This window comes from Salminus brasiliensis, chromosome 5 (genome assembly GCF_030463535.1).
Source record: "Salminus brasiliensis chromosome 5, fSalBra1.hap2, whole genome shotgun sequence".
Taxonomy (NCBI): Eukaryota; Metazoa; Chordata; class Actinopteri; order Characiformes; family Bryconidae; genus Salminus; species Salminus brasiliensis.
This window is the reverse complement of record NC_132882.1, coordinates 6,304,989-6,327,225: the sequence shown is the minus strand read 5'-3', so window position 1 is coordinate 6,327,225 and position 22,237 is coordinate 6,304,989. Positions and strand designations below refer to the sequence as shown.

The following is a 22,237-nucleotide window of genomic DNA, read 5'->3' as shown; positions in this document are numbered from 1 at the left end:
GTTGATAACAGGGTTGTGGGTTCGATACCCGGGCTTGGCAAGCTGCCACCGTTGGGCCCTTGAGCAAGGCCCTTCACCCTCTCTGCTCCCTGGGTGCTGGAGTTGGATGCCCACCGCTCTGGGTGTGTGTGTGTGCTCATTGTCCATAGTTCACTAGTGTGTGTGTGTGTGTGTGTGTGTGTATTTACCTTAAATTCAGGCTCAGTGTTAAATTGGCTGGCTTAATTGCCGGACTCTAGAACAGGTCACTCCGGGTCAAACTCGGTCAAACTGCTGCCGAGGATCATGATGTAAAATCCGAGGATTTGGATTTGAAATAAATTTCACTGCTGCTTTCACACATTAGACCCGTTTACAAGGAGGGTAGAGAGTAAACACACACACACACACACACAACAGCATGCTCTTTAAAGAGAGGAACGTTGAAAGGAAGGTTTGTCTTTAACTCTCTGAAATTCTGACTGAACGTAAGCGATTATTCAGACTCGCAGAAACACTGATCAGCCAAGCTTTGCTCTTCACACTGTAACCCAGCAGAAACCATTAACGCTGCCAATGAGGCGCTGAAGTGGCAAGAGCAGTTGGAAAGTGGAGTGTAATCCACTGAATCATACCAAGAGATACGAGGACCTACGTTCATTCCTCACTGCTCTGAGAAACTGCTGAAGATATGTATACGAGGAGAGAGAGAGAGAGAGAGGAGGGAGAGAGAGAGAGAGAGAGAGAGAGAGGAGGGAGGGAGGGAGAGAGAGAGAGAGAGAGAGAGAGAGAGAGAGAGAAAGAGAGAGAGAGAGAGAGGAGGGCGAGAGAGAGAGAGAGAGAGAAAGAGAGAGAGAGAGAAAAAGAGGGCGGGGAGAGAGAGAGAGAAGAGGGAAGAGAGAGAGAGAGAGAGAGAGAGAGAGAGAGAGAGAGAGAGAGAGAGAGGAGAGGAGAGAGAGAGGGAGGCAAGAGAGAGAGAGAGAGAGAAGAGAGAGGCGAGAGAGAGAGAGAGAGAGAGAGAGAGAGAGAGAGAGAGAGAAAGACCATGAAGTGTTTGAAGGGTCAATAGTTTCCCTTTCCCTTCACTTTCCCTTCCACACACACACACACACTCTCTCCTTGAAATGGTGGGCTATGGCATTCAGGAGTGCTGAGGATGCAGAATTGGTCAGAGAGCGTGAAACGATCCAGCAGCATCTCAGAGTGATCAGCAGGAAATTTCCATTCCTCCTTCCACACACACACACACACACACACACACACACACACACACACACACACACACACACCATATACACATAAGGCATGGACTCCACAAGACCTCTGAAGGTGTCCTGCTGTGGTATCTGGCACCAAGACCAACGTCAGCAGCAGAGTCTGGGTGCCTTATGACCCCATCACTGGCTCACCGGTTGTGCTTCCCTGGAGCACTTTTGGTAGGTACTGACCACTGTATACCACAACACCTCACAAGACCTGCCTGATGTTTTGGAGATGTTGGGACCCAGTCGTCTCATTTAGACGTCACAGTTCGGTTCTTCTCAAAGTGGCTCAGAGATTCTTACGCTCCTGCTTTTAATAGATTCATCCCTTTGACAGATGCTAAAAGAACCAGATGATCAATGCTATTTAATGTTACTGATTAATTAACAGCGGAGGAACAGCAGATGTTTCACGTCCAGTGGACTGAGGCGCTGCCACAGATGATCGCAGGTTCGAATCCCAGGTCATGCTGTTTGCCATCAGCAGCCGGAGTCAGAGAGAGCACAACTGGCCGTGCTCTATTAAGGTAAAGGTAAAGGTGCACATATTTGTCACTGTACAGCGAAATGGGTCCTCTGCCTTTAACCCATCTGGTAGTGAACACACACTCACAAACACACTAGTGAACTAGGGGCAGTGAGTACACACACACACACACACCCAGAGCGGTGGGCAGCCAACTCCAGCGCCCGGGGAGCAGAGAGGGTAAAGGGCCTTGCTCAAGGGCCCAACAGTGGCAGCTTGCCGAGCCCGGGAATCGAACCCGCAACCCGCTAACCCGCAGCTCTAACCGCTGAGCCACCACTGCCCCTATCAGGGGTGGGTTGAAGACACCTCCACCCCACAGCACTCTGAGTGTGATGTTGGTCAGCACCGGCGTCGGTTAGCTGTCGCATCAGTGGCAGTTTGAAAAGAGGCGGTGGCAGCTGACTTCACATGTGCTAGACATCACTCTCCTAGTGTTGGGGGCATTACTAGTGATGGGTGGAGGTCACATGCATAGGGATTGGGTATTGGGCCTTCCAAATTTAGCAGAAAATGGGTAAAATTATTAATAAATTATTAAAAAATTAATCATTAAAAAGTAAGAGGTGGCTGAACTTGTATTTAAGTCTAATCTGGAACTAACCCCTGATCCTGGTCCTGCAGAAACGCCTCTGACTTATTAAAAATGAAATATTTTAATAGTCTGGATGAGTGTATTGGTCCTTCTCCTGAGTAAAGACACACACACATACACAAACATCACAGTAGTTTTTGTCTCCGGAGTTTAAAACTGTCACAGCGTGTGTGTGTGTGTGTGTGTGTGTGTGTGACTGGATACACTGTGAGGAACTGTACTTAGCGCTGCCCACAAAAGCAGCGCAGACGTCTGAAATCTACAGCTCGGCTCCTCTGAGCGTCTCGGGAACTTCACTCCTCCATATGTAAAAACCGCTTTGCTGCACTTTGGAGTTGTGAATAATTGAATCCAATCTCATGGGATTGGTGTTTGAAGAGGAGCCGGCGCAGGCAGGACGAGGCTCGGGCGTGTTCTAGGTGTTCTACAGCAGCTTTATGGAAACATCCGCATTAATGAAGTGAGAGACGCAGCGTTTCTATCAGCCGCAGATGAAAGCAGGCTGTTCTCTGCGTCTCTGAAAGACGCTCACAAGATGAAGAGAGACGAGACGCCGATGGAAACGCTCCTCGCCGACGAGACGCTCTCCCAATTCAGCTGCAAACAGCTTTTCTAATCCAACACCCTCCTCCATCCGGAGGGTCTCTGCAGCGCCGGCCGAGGCCGAGCAGGAAGAGCCTCAGAGAGAGGAGAGTACCACTGAGTACCCATCCCACTGACCAGCACTGAGAGAGAGAGAGAGAGAGAGAGAGAGAGAGAGAGAGAGAGAGAGAGAGAGAGAGAGAGAGAGAAAGAGAAAGATAGAGAGCGAGAGAGAGAGAAAAAGAGAGAGAGAGCGAGAGAGAGAAAGAGCAAGAGAGAGAGCGAGAGCGCGAGAGAGAGAGAGAGAAAGATAGAGAGCAAGCGAGAGAGAGGGAAAAAGAGAGAGAGCGCGCGAGAGAGAAAGAGAGAGAGAGAAAAATAGAGAGAGTGAGCGAGCAAGAGCGAGAGAGAGAAAAAGAGAGAGAAAGAGAAAAAGAGAGTGAGAGAGAGAAAGAGCGCGAGAGAGAAAGAGAGCGAGAGAGAAAGAGAGAGAAAGGAGAGGAAAGAAGAAAAGAGAAAGCAAGAGCGAGAGAGCAAGCACAGAGAGAGAGAAAGAGAGAGAGAGAGAGAGAGAGAGAGAGCAGCTGCAAGAGTAAGAGAAAGGAGGAGAGGAGCAAGAGAACTTGAGATGCAGACAAAAAAAGAGGGGGGAGAGAGAGGAGGAAAAAAGAAAAGAGAAAGAGTACGAGAGCGCGAGAGAGAAAGCACAAGAGATTCCAACAGAAAGAGAGAGCGAGCAAGTGAGTGCATACGAGAGTGAGAGCAAGCGGACGGGAGAACAAGTCAGAGAGAGTGAGAGAGCACGAGAGGGTGCGCGAGAGAGAGAGAAAGCAGAAGAGCGAGAGAGCATGAGAGAGACTGCGAGAGAGTGCAGAAGAGTGAGAAAGAGAGCGCCAAAGCATGACAGAGGAGAGAGAAAGTATGAGAGTGTGGGACAGTGAGAGCACAAAAGAGGAGAATGAAAGAGAGAGAGAGAGAGAGAGAGAGAGTGCGAGAGAGAGAGAGACAGCGAGAGAGTGCGAGAGAGAGAGACAGCGAGAGAGTGCGAGAGAGAGAGAGACAGCGAGAGAGTGCGAGAGAGAGAGACAGTGAGAGAGTGCGAGAGAGAGAGAGAGAGACACAGAGAGAGAGAGAGAGAGAGAGAGAGACAGTGAGAGAGAGAGACACAGAGAGAGAGAGAGAGAGAGAGAGAGAGAGAGAGAGTGCGAGAGAGAGAGAGAGACAGAGAGAGAGAGAGAGACAGCGAGAGAGAGAGAGAGAGACAGCGAGAGAGTGCGAGAGAGAGAGAGAGACAGAGAGAGAGAGACACACACACAGAGAGAGAGAGAGAGAGAGAGAGACACACACACACACAGAGAGAGAGAGAGAGAGAGAGAGAGAGAGAGAGAGAGAGAGCATGCCTGGCTGAAAATGAAACCCAGACTCTGACAAATAGGTGGTCTCGAGAGGAAAGGATGAAACGAGTGAAGCGAAACGCGCAGGAACACACACCTGCGACCCGACATCTGCTCACAATGCCCTTCCACACACACCCCCATGGGAGGCACACGTGTGTGTGTGTGTGTGTGTGTGTGTACAGTAAGAGCTTTGTACTGACTGAGCTGTAATGACGCTGTTAGGGAGAGCGAGTGTGTAGTGAAGCAGAGCTTCAGGGGCGGCACTGCGCTGATACACTGTTTACCATTTCTGTTCTGTGTCTGTCTACACTACATGTCCAAATGTTTGTGGACACCACAACTAAATACTGAATAAATACAGAAGTCAGTCTGGAGACCATAATACTCTGCACTACTCTTCACCCAAGTACCCAGGAGTAGATGGGTCTTCAGTCTGGGTTTGAAGGCAGCGAGCGTTGGACTCTGCTGTTCGGACACCCAGGAAGGTTCATTCCACCACTTCAGTGCAGGACAGAAAAACATCTGGACTTAAAGGATGGCAGGTTGAGCTGAGCCGTACTTGAAGCTAGAAGGGCTCTTGGTGCAGTTTTGATTGGATCAAAACTTATATTTTACTAGTACTACATGATGGTGTGTTTTTATACTATGATAGTAATTAATAAATAAATAAATAAAACAATATATCGTCTTTCTGCGGTATCGCAATGTCTCGAATCATAACCCCTGTGCCGTGATGCGGATCGTGTCGTCTGGCTCCTGCCAAAACACAGCCCCACTCTGACTATCCTTCACTCCTCCTGGCAGGGTGTGGTGACATTCTCCACATTCCCCCCCTTAGGTCCCCAGAGAACAGGCCCAGACAAGCACCCAGCCTGAGAGAGGGAGGGAGAGGGAGGGAGAGAGAGAGAGAGAGAGAGAGAGAGAGAGAGAGAGAGAGAGAGAGAGAGAGAGAGAGAGAGAGAGGGAGAGAGAGAGAATGGATGAGAGAGAGAGAGAGGTAGAGAGAGAGGTAGAGAGAGAGAGAGAGAGAGAGAGAGAGAGAGAGAGAGAGAGAGAGAGAATGGATGAGATAGAGAGAGAGGTAGAGAAAGGTAAAGAGAGAGGTAAAGAGGTAGAGAGATCGCGAGAGAGAGAGCGAAAGGTAGAGAGACCAAGAGAGGTAAGGAGGTGGAGGGAGGTAGAGAGGTAGAGAGAGAGGGGTAGAGAGAGGTAGAGAGGGGTAGAGAGAGGGGTAGAGAGATAGATAGAGAGGGGTAGAGAGAGAAAGAGATATAGAGAGGTAGAGAGAGAGCGAGAGAGGTAGAGAGGTAGAGAGAGGTAGAGAGAGAGAGAGAGAGAGGTAGAGGTAGAGAGAGAGAGAAAGAGAGAGAAAGAGAGAGAGCATGGTAGAGAGAGAGATGAATAAACAGCAGTTGTTTACTCAGACTGGAGGAGCTGCAGTGGCCCCCCTGTGGCCTGTGTATAAAGCAGCAGTGAGGGGAGGTCACAAATAAGCAGTCCTGAATCCAAAAGTGATGGAAGGACTTTACTCTGACCCCTGGTGCTCCTCTTTATATACACACACACACACACACACACACACACACTTCTGCGGTGGGCTGTGAACTTGCTGGTGTGAGCCCCCGTCTGGCATTTTGCTGGTCATTAAAGTTTAAAAGCAGGCCGGTCCACAGGGACGCTGAGCTCTTCAGGGAGCCCAGCTAATTCCACTGCAGATACGCTTCCACTGCCCATCCCCCTGCTCCCCCATCTCCCTCACAGGCTCGCTACCTCTCCACATCACACATGATCAACTGAAAATTAGCCCTACGATCGATTAACTGATTAATCCAACCATTACGACCCGAAAACGATCTCAATGCAGAGTCAAAGAACAGCAAAGAACGGCGATACAGGTCTATCATTTACCATCTCTTGTGAAAACCACAGTCAATGATCTGATCGAATCTAGGCATCTGGAATCATCCAATCAGAGTAAAGCATGCAAGGAGGGGGGAGGAGCTTAAGCACTGCATACAGTACTGGGCTTTTATCTGAATTTGCGTATAAAAAGTAAGAAGCTGGGATTTTGGGGGCTTATTTAATAAGACGTTGACACGGCAGACCCTCGAAACGGTCTGCTTAATTAATCTGAGCCAGAGCGATCTGCATACTATAATTACAACTCCACATAATCAGGATATTATTAACACAGAAAACATCCACAAACAACGTCAGAAAATCATACAATCTAAATTCCAGCCAGAGCAGAAGCGAGGGTCTCCAGCTCAGAAAGAGATATCAACCAGAGCAGAAGCTAGAGTCTCTAGATCAGGAGATACCAGCCAGAGCAGAAGCTAGGGTCTCTAGATCAGGAGATACCAGCCAGAGCAGAAGCTAGGGTCTCCCGCTCAGAAAGATACCAAGCAGAGCAGAAGCTAGGGTCTCCAGCTCAGAAAGGGATACCAGCCAGAGCAGAAGCTAGGGTCTCTTGCTCAGGAGATACCAGCCAGAGCAGAAGCTACGGTCTCTTGCTCAGGAGATACCAACCAGAGCAGAAGCTAGGGTCTCTTGCTCAGAAAGGGATACCAGCCAGAGCAGAAGCTAGGGTCTCCCGCTCAGAAAGATACCAAGCAGAGCAGAAACGAGGATCTCCAGCTCAGGAGATACCAGCCAGACCAGAAGCTACGGTCTCTTGCTCAGGAGATACCAACCAGAGCAGAAACGAGGGTCTCTAGTTCAGAAGGAGATACCAACCAGAGCAGAAACGAGGGTCTCTAGTTCAGAAGGAGATACCAAGCAGAGCAGACGCTAGAGTCTCCAGCTCAGGAGATACCAAGCAGAGCAGACGCTAGAGTCTCCAGCTCAGATGGAGATACCAACCAGAGCAGAAGCTAGGGTCTCCCGCTCAGAAAGATACCAAGCAGAGCAGAAACAAGGATCTCCAGCTCAGGAGATACAAACCAGAGCAGAAATTAGGGTCTCCAGCTCAGGAGATACCAACCAGAGCAGAAGCTAGGGTCTCCAGCTCAGGAGATACCAACCAGAGCAGAAGCTAGGGTCTCCAGCTCAGGAGATACCAACCAGAGCAACATACACTTGGGACATGCGATTCCGGCTTCGCCATAGTCATGGAACACCTCCAGCCACCGCCCGATCTCACAGGTAGTGGAGCCGTTAGCGTGCGAGTCGTGGCGTGGAGCAGCTCTTGGCCGGCTATGCTTGGAAAGCTCTGCTGACTGATGCACATGGGGTCCGAATGCATTCTGGGAGCCAGGCACAGGAGGGTAACAGCAGGAACCAGCGGGGGAGAGCAGCTCTGCAGCCACGAGCATTTACTTAACTAAACACAGCTGCCATATGTATGTGCGTCCGTGTGTGTGTGTGTGTGTGTGTGTGTGTGTGTGTGTGTGTGTGTGTGTGTGAGCGCTCGCCCGCTTGAGTGTGTGAATAAGAGCAGGCAGAGGATTAGGCTTTGCAGGCCGCCAAGCTCATTCATGGGAAACACTCTGTGTGAGACGCACAGTCACACTTGAGTGAGCACACACACACACACACACACACACACACACACACACACACACACACACACCTCCTCCTGCCACCCACCTCTCTCTACATGAGCCTTCATCTAGGGAGGGCAGCCAACAAGGGCTGGTCCCACATCCCCACTCTGTCTTATACTAACAGGATTCGCCCTGGAAACAATGGCCACTCCACTATAATGAAAGACTGTCGGAGAGAGCCTGAGCTGGGTTAAGCTCTTCACACAAGCCTTTCCTCATGAGCAAAGTGGCTGGATCCCGCAGACCAAAACAAAAACAAGGGGCTAATTAAAGGCCTGCAATTTAAATACAATTTACAGTGGAGCCTTCCCTCCCCAACAGAGCCGCGCCAAACAGCTCACAGACTGCGGAGAGCAGAGCAGCAGAATGAGGAACCAACCCATTCACATCCTCCAGCCTACACCAGATAAAACAGCCAAATGTTTGTGGACACCCCTTCTAATAAATGCATTCAGCTCAGAAAGAGATACCAACCAGAGCAAAAGCTAGGGTCCCCGGCTCAGAGATACCAACCAGAGCAGAAGCCAGGGTCTCCAGCTCAGAGATACCAACCAGAGTAGAAGCCAGGGTCTCCAGCTCAGAGATACCAACCAGAGCAGAAGCCAGGGTCTCCAGCCCAGAAGGTGATACCAATCAGAGCAGAAGCTAGGGTCTCCAGCTCAGAAGGTGATACCAACCAGAGCAGAAGCTAGGGTCTCCAGCTCAGAAGGTGATACCAACCAGAGCAGAAGCCAGGGTCTCCAGCTCAGAAGGTGATACCAACCAGAGCAGAAGCCAGGGTCTCCAGCTCAGAAGGTGATACCAACCAGAGCAGAAGCTAGGGTCTCCAGCTCAGGAGATACCAACCAGAGCAGAAGCTAGGGTCTCCAGCTCAGGAGATACCAACCAGAGCAGAAGCCAGTGTCTCCAGCTCAGAAGGTGATACCAACCAGAGCAGAAGCTAGGGTCTCCAGCTCAGGAGATACCAACCAGAGCAGAAGCCAGGGTCTCCAGCTCAGAAGGTGATACCAACCAGAGCAGAAGCTAGGGTCTCCAGCTCAGGAGATACCAACCAGAGCAGAAGCTAGGGTCTCCAGCTCAGGAGATACCAACCAGAGCAGAAGCCAGGGTCTCCAGCTCAGAAGGTGATACCAACCAGAGCAAAAGCCAGGGTCTCCAGCTCTCTGGAATGATTGTGATGGTGCTTCATCCAATATTTTTGGGATGAGTCAGGAAGTTGAGGATGAGTTGGGGAGTTAGGGATCATCCAACATTTGGACCTTACTAACGCTTTGGTCAATGAATGCAATCAAATCCTCACAGCAATGCTCCTCCAAAAATCTAGTGGACAGCCTTTTTCTGGACAGAAGAGACCGTTAGGCCAACAAAAGCAGACCAAACAATGAATGAGCAGGTGTCCCAATACTTTTGTCCATATAGACGGAGATTAAGAAATTGTACTGGAGAGGGCCGTTCCTGCAGAAATTGCGGTGGGAATGCAGCTCGGAATAGGTATTTGTTGCCAAGGTGTTGCTATGGTATAGGTGTTGGTTGCTAAGGTGTTGTGTGGTAAAATGTGGAGTGCCAAAACTCTCGCCCTAAAGATAATTGGTCCAAAGGCTCAGCCAGTACGTTCGGCTAATAGAGCTGGGTCCACAAACTTTTAGCCAAAACGTGGGGGTGCCAAAGCTACGGCCCAAAAGCTCCTTAAAGAGACATACGGTGCTGCAGAGCAATGGACACTCCACTATTCATTCCTATGCAAGTCGGATCGGTTTAAAGAGCATAAAGCATAAAACTACATCATTTAGTTCTACGATTGTTCCACATTTGTTGGCTGCAGATGGTTGTTCCACCTCCTTCTTCTACATTAGAGGGTTTTCCAGCAAGAACTGTCCGTTCCAGGTCTTTACACAGCTTCTCAACGGGATTTAAGTCCGGACTTTTGACTGGGCCACTCCAAATCCTTCATTATGTTCCCTTGGAGCCATTCAGACGTGGGTGGGCTTGCTTGTGTGCTTGTGAGCACTTTCACAGTACAGCACAGCTATCAGTCCACAGTCCACTTAAAGACAGACCGCACTGTCCTTTTATACCATTCAGAAGTGTCCCGATCCGATCCAGGCATATTTTCATGGATCGGGTATCTACTCAGTATTAGGCAGGTGGTGCTAAATGTTCTGCTGATGGGTGTACATGAGGTGAACGTTACTTCAATATTCACTCCAGAGACAATCCTCATTCATTTCATACAGATCTGTGGAGAAGCAGTGGAGGACACAGTGTATATGCTGTACTATGCATTTTGCTGCTCTGTGGATTTTGCACTGAGCTTTGGGATTGCTGAATACAGAGGCTCCACCTATTGTATGCAGGTTTCAAGATACTGTCCACCAAAAATAGCTGAATTCTCCAAAAATTAATCTTGAGCTAGAGGGGTATAAAGCCCCCCAGCATTGAGCTGTGGAGCAGTGGAAGAACTGTGTTCTCTAGAATAATGGTGATGGGGCTCCGTCCAATATTTTTTTGGATGAGTCTGGGAGTTGGGGATGAGGTGAGTTGGGGATGAGTCGGGGAGTTGGGGATGAGTCGGGGAGTTGGGGATGAGTCGGGGAGTTGGGGATGAGGTGAGGTGGGGATGAGTCGGGGAGTTGGGGATGAGGTGAGGTGGGGAGTTGGGGAGGAGTCGGGGAGTTGGGGATGAGGTGAGGTGGGGATGAGTCAGGGAGTTGGGGATGAGGTGAGGTGGGGAGTTGGGGAGGAGTCTGGGAGTTGGGGATGAGGTGAGGTGGGGATGAGTTGGGGAGGTGGGGATGAGTCGGGGAGGTGGGGATGAGTCGGGGAGTTGGGGATGAGGTGAGGATGAGTCGGGGAGTTGGGGATGAGTCGGGGAGTTGGGGATGAGGTGAGGTGGGGATGAGTCGGGAAGTTGGGGATGAGTCGGGGAGTTGGGGATGAGTCGGGGAGTTGGGGATGAGGTGAGGTGGGGATGAGGTGAGTTGGGGATGAGGTGAGGTGGGGATGAGTCGGGGAGTTGGGGATGAGGTGGGGATGAGGTGAGGTGGGGAGTTGGGGAGGAGTTGGGGATGAGGTGAGGTGGGGAGTTGGGGAGGAGTCGGGGAGTTGGGGATGAGGTGAGGTGGGGATGAGTCGGGGAGTTGGGGATGAGGTGGGGATGAGGTGAGGTGGGGAGTTGGGGAGGAGTTGGGGATGAGGTGAGGTGGGGAGTTGGGGAGGAGTCGGGGAGTTGGGGATGAGGTGGGGAGTTGGGGATGAGGTGGGGATGAGTCAGGGAGACCTTACTAACGCTTTGGTCAACGAATGCAATCAAATCCTTACTGCAATGCTCCTCCAAAAAAAACAGACCAAACAATGAATGAGCATGTGTCCCAATACTTTTGCCCATATAGACAGAGATTATAAGATTACAATTACAATAATTGGGGACATGACTGAACACAAAATTTTCCAAGTATTCAGTCACACGGTCAGGACCTGGACGCAGTGTGAGTATCTATACACAGATTTTGGGGGAGTACTGAGCATCATTGGCAACACCGGCTACACTGGCTTTAAAGCTCCAATTTAAAACTAAAGAAGCAAGATTTGGACACGAGACACGTCCCGGCGGATCGGCCGCACCTCCAAAGCGAAAAAATCTGCACACGTTTGATTTCTGCCAAACCATTACTTTAAGGGGTCATTCCCAATCCGGAGAGCAGCGAGAGCTAGAGCAGAACGAGGACTCGGACTCGGCAGCTCGGGCTGACGATGAAGATTAACTGGGGATGTGATTACATTCATTTATCACATTAAGTAAACAGGGCAGCTTCCTTCATTTAATAAAGCAAATAACTGTCCAGCATTTGCTCAGAGCTGCGGAAGTATTTGCATCCCCCTCTCTGTCGGACTGTGTGGACGGAGAGGTCTCCACTAGCATGCTAACCTTTCCTTGCGCTTCCCAGCAGGTCAATTTGATGTCATAAAGATGATGGACTCTAACTTCAGATAGATGTTGAGCAGTAGTTGAAACCCAACAGTGTACTTTGACGCTGAATTTTGGCTGAAAGTATTCGTGAAGTATGAGTCATGAAAAAACAAACAAACAAAAAAAAAAACGGGTTGACCTCAAGCTCCAACGTCAGACAGATGTTTGAATTGTAATTGAAAATAACGCCAAAAAACAAAAGTTGAATGTGTTTTGGACAGAAAACAAAAGTCACATCCATCAAAACACAACACCACCGGGTTGACCTCAAGCTCCAACGTTTCACAGACGTTGAATTTTGGTTACTTGACACCAAAATCCAACAAATCAACATGTATGAACGTAAGAATTTCACGCTGTGTGGACACTGACGTTATTAAGTTTAGCAGACGTTGGATTTTACTTACACCACAACTTCAAACTTGGTATTTTATGTGAATATGACGTCGGCATGTGATGTTTGGAAGACGTTTGATTTTGGTAACTTAAGATCTCAATTAAGACCAAAAACCAACATCGAGCCCCAACATTACTCAGACGTTGAATTTTGCGTCACAGCTGCATGTTATTATGGTATGGTATTTTATATCAATATGATAATCGTATTTGACATTTGGAAGACGTTGGATTTTGGTTACATCTAACCCAATGCTCCGGAGACGCCGCAGATGTTGGGTTTTGTTCATACCTTGCTACTAAATTTACCACCAAATTATGCTTATTTACATCATGACGTTGGCATGTGACATTTGGAAGACGTTTGATTTTGGTTACTTAAGATCTCAATTAAGACCAAAAACCTACATCGAGCCCAAACATTACACAGACATTGAATTTTGCTTGCTGAAAACCAACAATCTCAACATTCAACAACGTTTGAATTTCAGACGTTGTGCAGACGTTATGAAGTTCAGCAGACGTTGGATTTTGATCATCATACTTTAAAGCTAAATGTTGGTATATAGCGTTAATATTATGTTCGTATTTGATGTTTGGAAGATTTTGGATTTTGGTTATATCTAACCCAATGCTTCATAGATGTCAACATTATGATGTTTAGCAGATGTTGGGTTTTGTTTATACCTTGCTACTAAATTTACCACAAAATTACACTTTTTTACGTCATTATGGCGTTGGCATGCGACGTTTGAAAGATGTTTGATTTTGGTTAGTCAAGATCAAGATAACAATTTAAAACAAACATTGAGCTCCAACGTTACACAGATGTTAAATTTTGCTTACTGTAAGCCAACAATCTCAACATCGAACAACATTACTTTAGCAGATGTTGGGTTTTATATTGTGATTTTAACTAACCAAAATCAAACGTCTTCCAAACGTCACATGCCGACATCTACTTGACATTTGAAAGACGTTATTTTTTTGTTCCAACACAAGAACTGCATGCCATGTGGACGCTAACATTACAATCTACCACTAAATTATACTTATTTACGTCATTATGACGTCAGTATGTAACGTTTGGAGGACGTTTGATTTCTGTTATTACGTAAACCAACTTAACCCCCACAAAAGATCAACATTCAGCTGCCATCATTATTCTTCTATTCTACGACAAATTGACGTTGGCGTTAGACATTGTCCTGACCTTGAACTTCTAGCCTACATTCTGTCGACGTTGGCGTCCAGCTGAGTCCCCCCCACCACCCTTTGTTCTCGGCCCTGAATAAACCACTTCCCTTTTCTTTTTTCCTGCTTGTGCCTAAAGTGGGAGCGCTAAAGGAGGGAAGCGCTAGGTGCAGAGGAGGCCGTGCCCAGTAGCAACCAGAACGACAGAATAAGGAAGCTGCCCTGACTGAGTTAACCCCAAGGCCTGTCATCTCCTGTTGTCTGGATGACTGAGCAGATGCAGCCTGCCCTAGCCAGGATAGTCACATGCTCCCGGCTAACAGTGTCTGACGATGCGGCGGCACAAAAAAAAAAGAAAAAAAAAAGAAAAAGAAAAAAAAAGCTGTAGGTTTTATCTTGACGGCCCGAACCGACGGCGCAGTCTATTAAACATGACTATGACCTGATGCGCCGCAGCTTTTCATATCGGCAGCAGAATAGAGAGGGAGATGAAATGAAAGAAGCGTTCAGTCCCACTGAGCCACTGTTTAATAACCAGCTTTGAAGGGAAATGTAGGTCACCAAATTTCTCACCTCTCCTGGAATCGCTGCCAGACTAATTGTGGAAAAGGGGGTGGGGGGGGTGGGGGGGGAAGCAAAGCTTTATTTTTATGTGTAAAATGGTTGAAATTTGCAAGGCGAATAAAAAAAAGAGAGGGAGAGAAGCTCCGCAGAAGCATGAAGTGTTTGTAAGCGTTAGCGCTTCACGCCGTCGGAGCTGTTGCTCCGATAAGACACCACCGTGCAATCGTGCAGCGAGGGCCTCGGCGTCCCAGAAGGATTCCCTTGTTTCTTTTCCATCAGTTTTTCGCTCTTCCAAAAGCATTTACTCCCTCAAGCCAAACAGTTTTCCACGTGACTGCCAGAGTGGGGCTGGCGAGCGGCAAATTCTGCCAAGCTGGAAACAGCACTCGGGATTGTTTTCCACGGACAAAGGCAGAGTCTGGTTTCTCACACAGCCGAGCGGGAGAGGGAGCGTCCCTGAACTGAGTGGAAAAACCAACCAGGAGCCGGGTTCCTCCACAGCTTCCTAATTCCAAACGTTGCTGATCAGATCAGACATATTTGGTGCAGTTATGTATGTACTTTGGAACTGGACCTACAAGGCCAAGCTAGCCAACACGTAATGAAGGATATGCAATGCAATGCACCCCCAATAAGGACGCACACGAAAATCCGAATCAAATGATCATCATATTACAGTGTATTGGCTGATCTTTAAGGCAGATATGTGCTGATGCATGTATTAAACTCCAGATGAGAGAGTGTTCAGGGGGTTAATGCACTAGAACATCTGTATTTTATTCATTTTACTGCATCTGTAAGGCTCTGTGGTTCTAAGTACTGTTGCACTGATACCGATACTGTATTGATATCGGCGCCGATACTGGCACTTACACACAGTATCGGTATAGACAATAGAGAGCACCGATAGCATGAAGCTTACTGACGCTATAATTTTATTTCTTTATTTATTTTGAATATTTTAAAGTTAAAAACTTTTAAAAAACAAACATAAATAGTTATTATTATAGTTATTATTATATTAATTATTACTTCAGATGAGCAGTGTTCAGGGGTTTACTGCACTAGAACATCTGTATTTTATTCATTTTACTGCCTCTGTAAGGCTCTTTGTCTAAGTAGTGTTGCACTGATACCGATACTGTGTGTGTGTGTGTGTGTATATATATATATATATATATATATATATATATATATATATATATATATATATATATATATATATATATATATGATATGACCATTAAACATTAGAAATTTAATGGAACTTTTGGCACTTTTTCTTTCCATGTGGTGTTTTTTTTGCTTCTAAAATCCAAAGGTTTCAGAGTTAAGTAGCTTGTTTTAAAGCCACACACTGAAGTTTAGTGTCTTCTTATACAGAGACGTGTTCTTGTAATAAAATATGAATTTTAAACATTAAATAAAAAAGCTGTTTGGTCGAGCTTAGCAAGATTATGCCAAAATCTTTATGCTAAAAATTAGGCGATTGTTATTGTTTCAGAGCTCTTCTTGTTTCAGATGTGGTACATGCTGTTCTTTTTAAGGAGTATCAGGATTTATAGTCACCTATAAAGTCACCATATTTGAAAATCTGGTATCGGTATCGGAAAGGAAACCGTGGTATCGGTGCGTCCCTAGTTCTCAGGTTCTATTACAATACAACAGAACCCATTTATAAGGTTCCACATGTGTAATGCTGATCCAAATGGATTTAATAGCAACTTCAACATTTTATGAATGGCTATGCTTTATCATATATGCCACAGAAATGGCTTCACTACATGGACAAAAGTATTGGGACACCTACAGGACCCCATTCGAAATCCCAAGGCGTTCATATGGAGTCGGCACCCCTCTTTGAAGGCCTCAAACCATCCTCAGTAAGCTCTAATAGACAGCTTATGTGGTTTTTAACACTACCCGGGGTCAGGGTTTTTTTTTTTTTTTTAACTCAACTCTCACTGTAATATACAAAATATGTGGATAAGAAGGTCAGACCCGGAGCAAGCCCTCACGTTTCCATCAACAAACTGAAGAAGAGTGCGTGGGGGGGGGGGAAGCTCAGCCGCTATGCTGACCCACACTCTGCGGTCAACAAAAGAGCTTGATGAGGGCAGATGTTCAGCACAGTGCACGGTCACATACACAGTCTGTCCAAATGTTTGTGGACACCCCTTCTAATGAAGGCATCCAGCTGCTTTAAGTTGAACCCATTGCTGACACAGATGTACAACAAATGAGTCTAGTTCCTGTAGAGAGGTACTGCCAATAGAATAGGACTGCCTGGAGCAGACGGTGGCTCAGCGGAGCTGTTGTGGGTTCGATACCCGGGCCGGGTTCTTCCCTGGACAGTAGTGACAGTTACCCCCACAAAAGCAGGATCAACTCTCCAACAGCCTTGATTTCAGGAGAAACCATGAATGAACAGACGTCCCAATACTTTTGCCCATATAGTGTATAGTGTGTGTGTCATGTCGGCAGCCGCTGCTGTAAGACACCTCATGGTAGAACTTACCATAACCACATCCCAAACACACACACCTACACATGCATGGAGCAGAACTGTTCACACACACAGCATCAATTATTTATGTCCTGATGCAAAGCTCTTCCTCCGTCTCCTCCTCTTCCTCCTCTACAAACTGCCCCCAAATTTTTACCTCTACTTAACCCCAACACCCCCCCACCACCACATCCCACCCTGTTGGGATCAGCCAGGCACTCACAGGCCTCGGGTGCAGCTCTGGGCTGACTGCATTCCCCCTGCATTCAGTATTCAGTTCACAAGTTCACCACAAAATTAACTATTAATGTGGCCAAAGTCACATAGTAGTCTCTAAAGGTGTGTGTGAGAGCGAGAGAGTGAGTGTAAGTGTGTGTGTGTGTAGGAGGAAGAGAAAAAAATAAGGAAAAATCAAAGACAAACTGAAAAAAAGACAGACAGAAAAAGAGAAAGAGGAAAAGATAGGAAGACAGCGCGGTCGACAGACATCCAGATACAGAGATAAACAGACGGGCAGACAGAAAGATAGACAGACGGACAGATGATTAGGAAGAGACAGACAGATAGGCAGACGGACAGAGACAGACAGACAACAGATAAACAGAAAAACAGATGGACAGACAGACAAACAGATAAACTGATAGACAGATAATAGACAGACAGTCGGACAGGGACAGACAGACAAATAGACGGACGAACAGACAGAAAGGTAGATAGTTGGACAGATAGAGACAGACGGAGAGACAGACAGACATAAATAGATCAACTGAGACAACAGATAAACAGAAAAACAGATGGACAGAGAGACAAACAGATAAACTGACAGACAGATAATAGCTAGACTGACAGAGACAAATAGATAGACGGACAGCCAGATTCAGACGGACAGCCAGACAGAAAATATATAAACTGATAGACAGACAGTCGGACAGAGACAAATAGTCAGATAGATAGACAGCCAGAAAGGGTCAGACAGACAGCCAGACAAATAGAAAGACGGACAGACAGAGACAGAAAGGTAGACAGATGGACAGATAAATAGACAGAGACAGACAGAGACACAGACAAATAGATAAACAGATGGACAGAGACATAAATAGACAGACAGATAAATAGAAATAAAGACAGTCAGACAGAGACAGACGGACAGACAATTTGATAGATGGACAGACAGACAAGACAAACGGACGGACGGACGGACAAGCGAACAGATAAGGAAGGAAAAAGAAAGACAAAAAAAAGAGAAAATGATATCCACCTTATTTGACCATGCAATGTTTAAAATTTAGCACCTCAGACCCCACAGCACCTCAGACCCCACAGCACCTCAGACCCCACAGCACCTCAGACCAAAGCTTCTACAAGTAAACGAAGTTTGCCAAACTCCATTATTTAATAGAAAATAAGGTGGAGATAGAGAGAGATAGAGAAAGACAGAGAGAGAGAGAGAAAGACAGAGAGAGAGAGAGAAAGAGAGAGAGAGAGAGAGAGAGAAAGACAGGAGAGAGAGAGAGAGAGACAGGAGGGTCAGTGTGTGTATGACAGCGTTCCTGGTGGTTTATGATGGGGGAAGCAGGACATCATATGCAGGATCCTCTGCAGGAGGGTGTTACGCCATCACAGCAGTGCTGAACTTATTTGGATATAGGAAAAAGGGCGAGGAAAAGGAAGAGCGAGAGCGTGAGCGAGTGTGTGCGCGAGAGCAAGAGAAAGAGCGAGTCTAATCAGAATTTATAGATTGCATCAGTGAAAGGCTGCTCTCCCCTTTGTCTGGACGAATGCCTGGAGGTGGCTGGGCTGTCCTGTGATGGATTGGGGGTCAGCATTGGCTCTGAACGTCTTCACGCAGCCCTTCTTTTGTTGTCCCGGGTCTTTCAGCGAGGCGCGGTCAATGGAGGCCAAAACTGGAATTGATTGTCTAATCAGTATGGGAAACAGCAGCCGATAGTGGACTTAAATATCTATTACTGCCATTTCAACACAGAGTAGCGCGGGCTGACGGACGATCATACGCCGGCGCTGATATGAGGGATGAGAGCGCCAGCGTGGAGATTTATAGCTGCGCCAATACAAAAGCGGGTTACTGAGAAAGGCCGGGTCTGGAGGACGTCCAGACAGATCCTGGAGATCTCAGGGCTGCACCTGCAGTGTCTAATTGTCCCTTAACGAACTTACGACTTAATAATTAAAAGGAAAACACACACATACACACACCTCACTGCTAGCGGCAGCTCCATCGATGAGGAGCTAGAGACTGCAATTAAGCCCTTCCAAACAGAGGGAGATTACAGAGTCTGCAGACGCACGTCTATTTCAGACTTGAAAAACGCTGCGGCTTACGCAAGAAATATGACCAGAAGAAGGAAGAACTGGGGCCTGTAATTTGCAGCAGCGTTACCCTCATCCATTTGGACCCTTCCACACTGACGGCTTCCATTCTGCTAGGAGAGAGTTATCAAGGGCAATCCAAGCACAAACATTATGATCAGCCTGTAACCCCACACAACCCATATATCACAGCCTGTGGCTTCTGTCAGGACACACTGGACAAGACACAGGCAATTAAACCATGAGGACAGCAGAGCTGCACGATACTGAGGGGGGATAAAAAAGTATTGGGACGCCTGCTCAGTCATCGCTTCTTCTGAAATCAACTATATTAAAAAGAGCTTTTGTTGGAGTAACTGCCTCTACTGTGCAGGGCAGAAGGCTTTCTTATAGATTTTGGTCGATCACTGCTGTGAGGATTTGACTGCAGATGCTACTTGTGTATTTTTCAGCTTGTCCAAAAATGCATGTGTATAGCGGTCAATGAGGGGCTGTTCAAAGCGTGATTTGGATTAACAACAGTGGTGTAAAAGTGATTCACACTCCTTAAATGTAAGGGGACCCCCCCCCCCAAATAAATAATGCAGCTTTAACATGAGCACTGTTAAGGATGTAACCTAGAAGCAGAGTAGGGTTGGTGCTCGGGCGCTGCTTTTTTGTTAGTTGGCTCGTCTAGCTAAAAACGTTAGCTACACCCAGAAACAGTGGAGAGATGTTTCTCTGTCAAACTAGCAGGTCAGCACATCGGCCACTGAGGAGAAGAGGCCATGAGTAGACAAGTCCTTAATAATATCCAGCATATCTGCAAGTCCGGTCAACCCCTTACCACTATAAGGTTTATTACACACTAAGGTGTATTACTCAGTAACTACAGGGACGTCTGTACAAACTGGTGGGGCTATTCTTTGCTAATAGAGTTTGCATTAGCAGTTTTGGCCCGCTGGGGGGACATAGACTTTGTAAGGGGTCAACTCGTCTGTTACGTCTCCAATGTATATAACCTACCCAATTCCTTTAGCTACATTTGAATCTACAATATCATTTTGTTTTCTTCCAAGTGGATTCTCATATTGTCGCCATCACACAAAACCCTTGTATCTCCAAAACAGCAACTTTGCAGGAGAGGGGAAATAAACTTTCAATAAAAGTCAATGTAAAAAGATGTTATTATTAAGTCATTTTGGAGCATTTCTATTATATGAAAAATAATGTAAAAAAACAACTTCCAGATTCAGATTATGACAAAAAGTGAAAAGCTGTGCAAAAATGGAGATAAAAGGTTTTGGTGCGATATTGACTTAATACACAGTACCGCACACAAATCTCAGACACCTGAAAAATTCTAAATCTCTGTATCTGGTCAGTAAGTGTTTATCTCCTCAGTAAATCACTGATATTAGAATAAACACTAATAATAACACTCCTACAGAAAGTGGAGGTGGTTCTCCATCACTGTGTTCATCATTAGAACACCTCCAAAGTTCTCCTCTCTCATGGAGTCTAGTATTATTTAGAGTTCTCCTCAGATCAACACCTGGTTTGGTGGTAAATCAGGGCTTAATGATGGTAAATCAGGTGAGCTGCTGCTGCTGCTGATGGAGGTGAACACATCCTCCACGCTGTGCTGGCTGGACTGGGGGGCGTCCAGGAGAAACCTGGAGGAACCGAGCTCTGTTCTTCAGACTAGCTCACCGACAAGATCTCACTACTTTCTTTCTTCAGAATGAGAAGCTCTTGTTTCTCCTTTTTACTGGATTTATCTTCACCTGCTTTATCTGTTATGATGAGATCTGAAGCTTCTACAGGAAACAAACACTCTTATAGCAGAATCAAAATTACAGAGGTCCTACTACTCCCAATGCTTCATGTACTGCTGGGAGCTCAAATAAAGACCTGAAGATCTACCATCCTACCATTTTCTTCCAGCGATTACTTTCTGATGCACCTGATCCAACTAATCAATGCTTTCAGGAACATTTAACGCCAAGTCTCCAGGGCACTATAATGTACTGTAGAGTGCTTTAGATTTTAAGTAAATGATGCCTAGATGCCATCACCTAATCTTGGTAGACCTACCTGCAGCACCAGGGGCTCTGGGTTGAAGGCCAAAGTCATGAGTAGCTGCATCCTCTCCGTGTCTTTGAGGTTTTTCAAGAGGAAGCTTCCGGAGTCCTTCGTCTCAGCGTATCTCCGGACTATCCGGTCCAGCAGTCTCTGGGATGGGCAATGGACCAGGTCCGACCAGCCCTCCACCACATCTGGGGTCAGGAGTCGCACGTCTCCGTTGAGTCGTGCAAACTCAGTCTTGTACATGGCCTGAATGAGGTCACAGCGGGGACGACCCGTGGCCCTCTTGCAGATTTTCTGGTCGATGTCAGCCAGCTCCTGGTTTGAGCCCAGGCGCTTGAGAACGATCCTTCGGGTGCCTTCCCTGGGCTCGCCGTACTGGGCGAAGAAGACATTCTTGACGTTGAAGACGTCCAGGAAGCGCAGGCGCCCCCACGTCTCGAAGGACACCTGGCCGTTCATAAACTTGCGGCACCAGCTGGTGCCGAAGCAGGCCGGGCACTTGTTGAGGTTGACGAAGCGGCGGTCAGTCAGCTCGTTCTTCTGGAAAGAGGCGAAGAGCGTGTGAGTGTTCATCAGCAGGACCACAGACAGGCCCAGAACCAGCAGCAGCTTCAGGCAGCGATACAGTCGGCCCAGTTTGAGGGGCAGGAAGCGCAGCATGGTCGGGATCTGAGCTGGTCGTACTGTGGACCAGCAGGGGCTGGGGTGAGAGGTAGGGGGGGGGGGTGAGCGAGTCGTCTTGGGGCTGGTCCTCACTGGAGCGCTGTCATTGTGCAATGGATCTTTGTCTACAGCGGCCGGACAGGGAGAAGAGGTTGCTGATGCGGTCTCTGCTTACACAGCGTTGGCTGGACCCTGGGAGACATCCTCTCAGAGCCGTTTTTCTGACCACGCCACAGAATCCAGACAGTCGGGCCTGTGAAGGAACAAAGAAGCAATGAGTACCGGGCCCTGGATTTCATTTGTTTTTCAATTTTGGAAGTGTGAAGATAGAAACCTGGCAGTTGTTCACTATATTGGGTCAGAATTTCATGCTTAGTGGACCAATGGAAAGGCTCCTTTTACATTGACTTCCATAAAAAAATAAAACCACCTTTTCCTTCTCATGTAAAGTTGGTTTTCTGTAGATTGTAAAGAGTTTCTGATCAAGTGGGAACAGGGAAGATAAAAACATCCGCCAATTCCCACCGGGAACGTCTTCTGGAGTTCTGCCTTCTTGGAATTTAGTTGGAATTTTCTTGCATGGAAGCAACTTAATAGCAACTTTATCAGCTTTGGACTTCCTTCTTGTGTATGATGAAGCTATTTCAGAACAATGTTGATTTA

At 47.1% G+C, this 22,237-nt stretch overlaps 1 protein-coding gene across 1 annotated transcript in view; it reads right to left on the bottom strand.

The window, feature by feature from the left end:
* The window catches only part of dipk2ab (divergent protein kinase domain 2Ab), a 66,465-nt gene that overhangs the window by 24,689 nt on the left and 19,539 nt on the right, over positions 1-22,237 (bottom strand). Inside the window, exon 2 of the mRNA XM_072679319.1 lies at positions 20,918-21,827. Coding sequence (XP_072535420.1) covers positions 20,918-21,571 — 654 coding nt within the window. The 5' untranslated portion in view covers positions 21,572-21,827. The remainder of the gene's footprint in view (positions 1-20,917; positions 21,828-22,237) is intronic.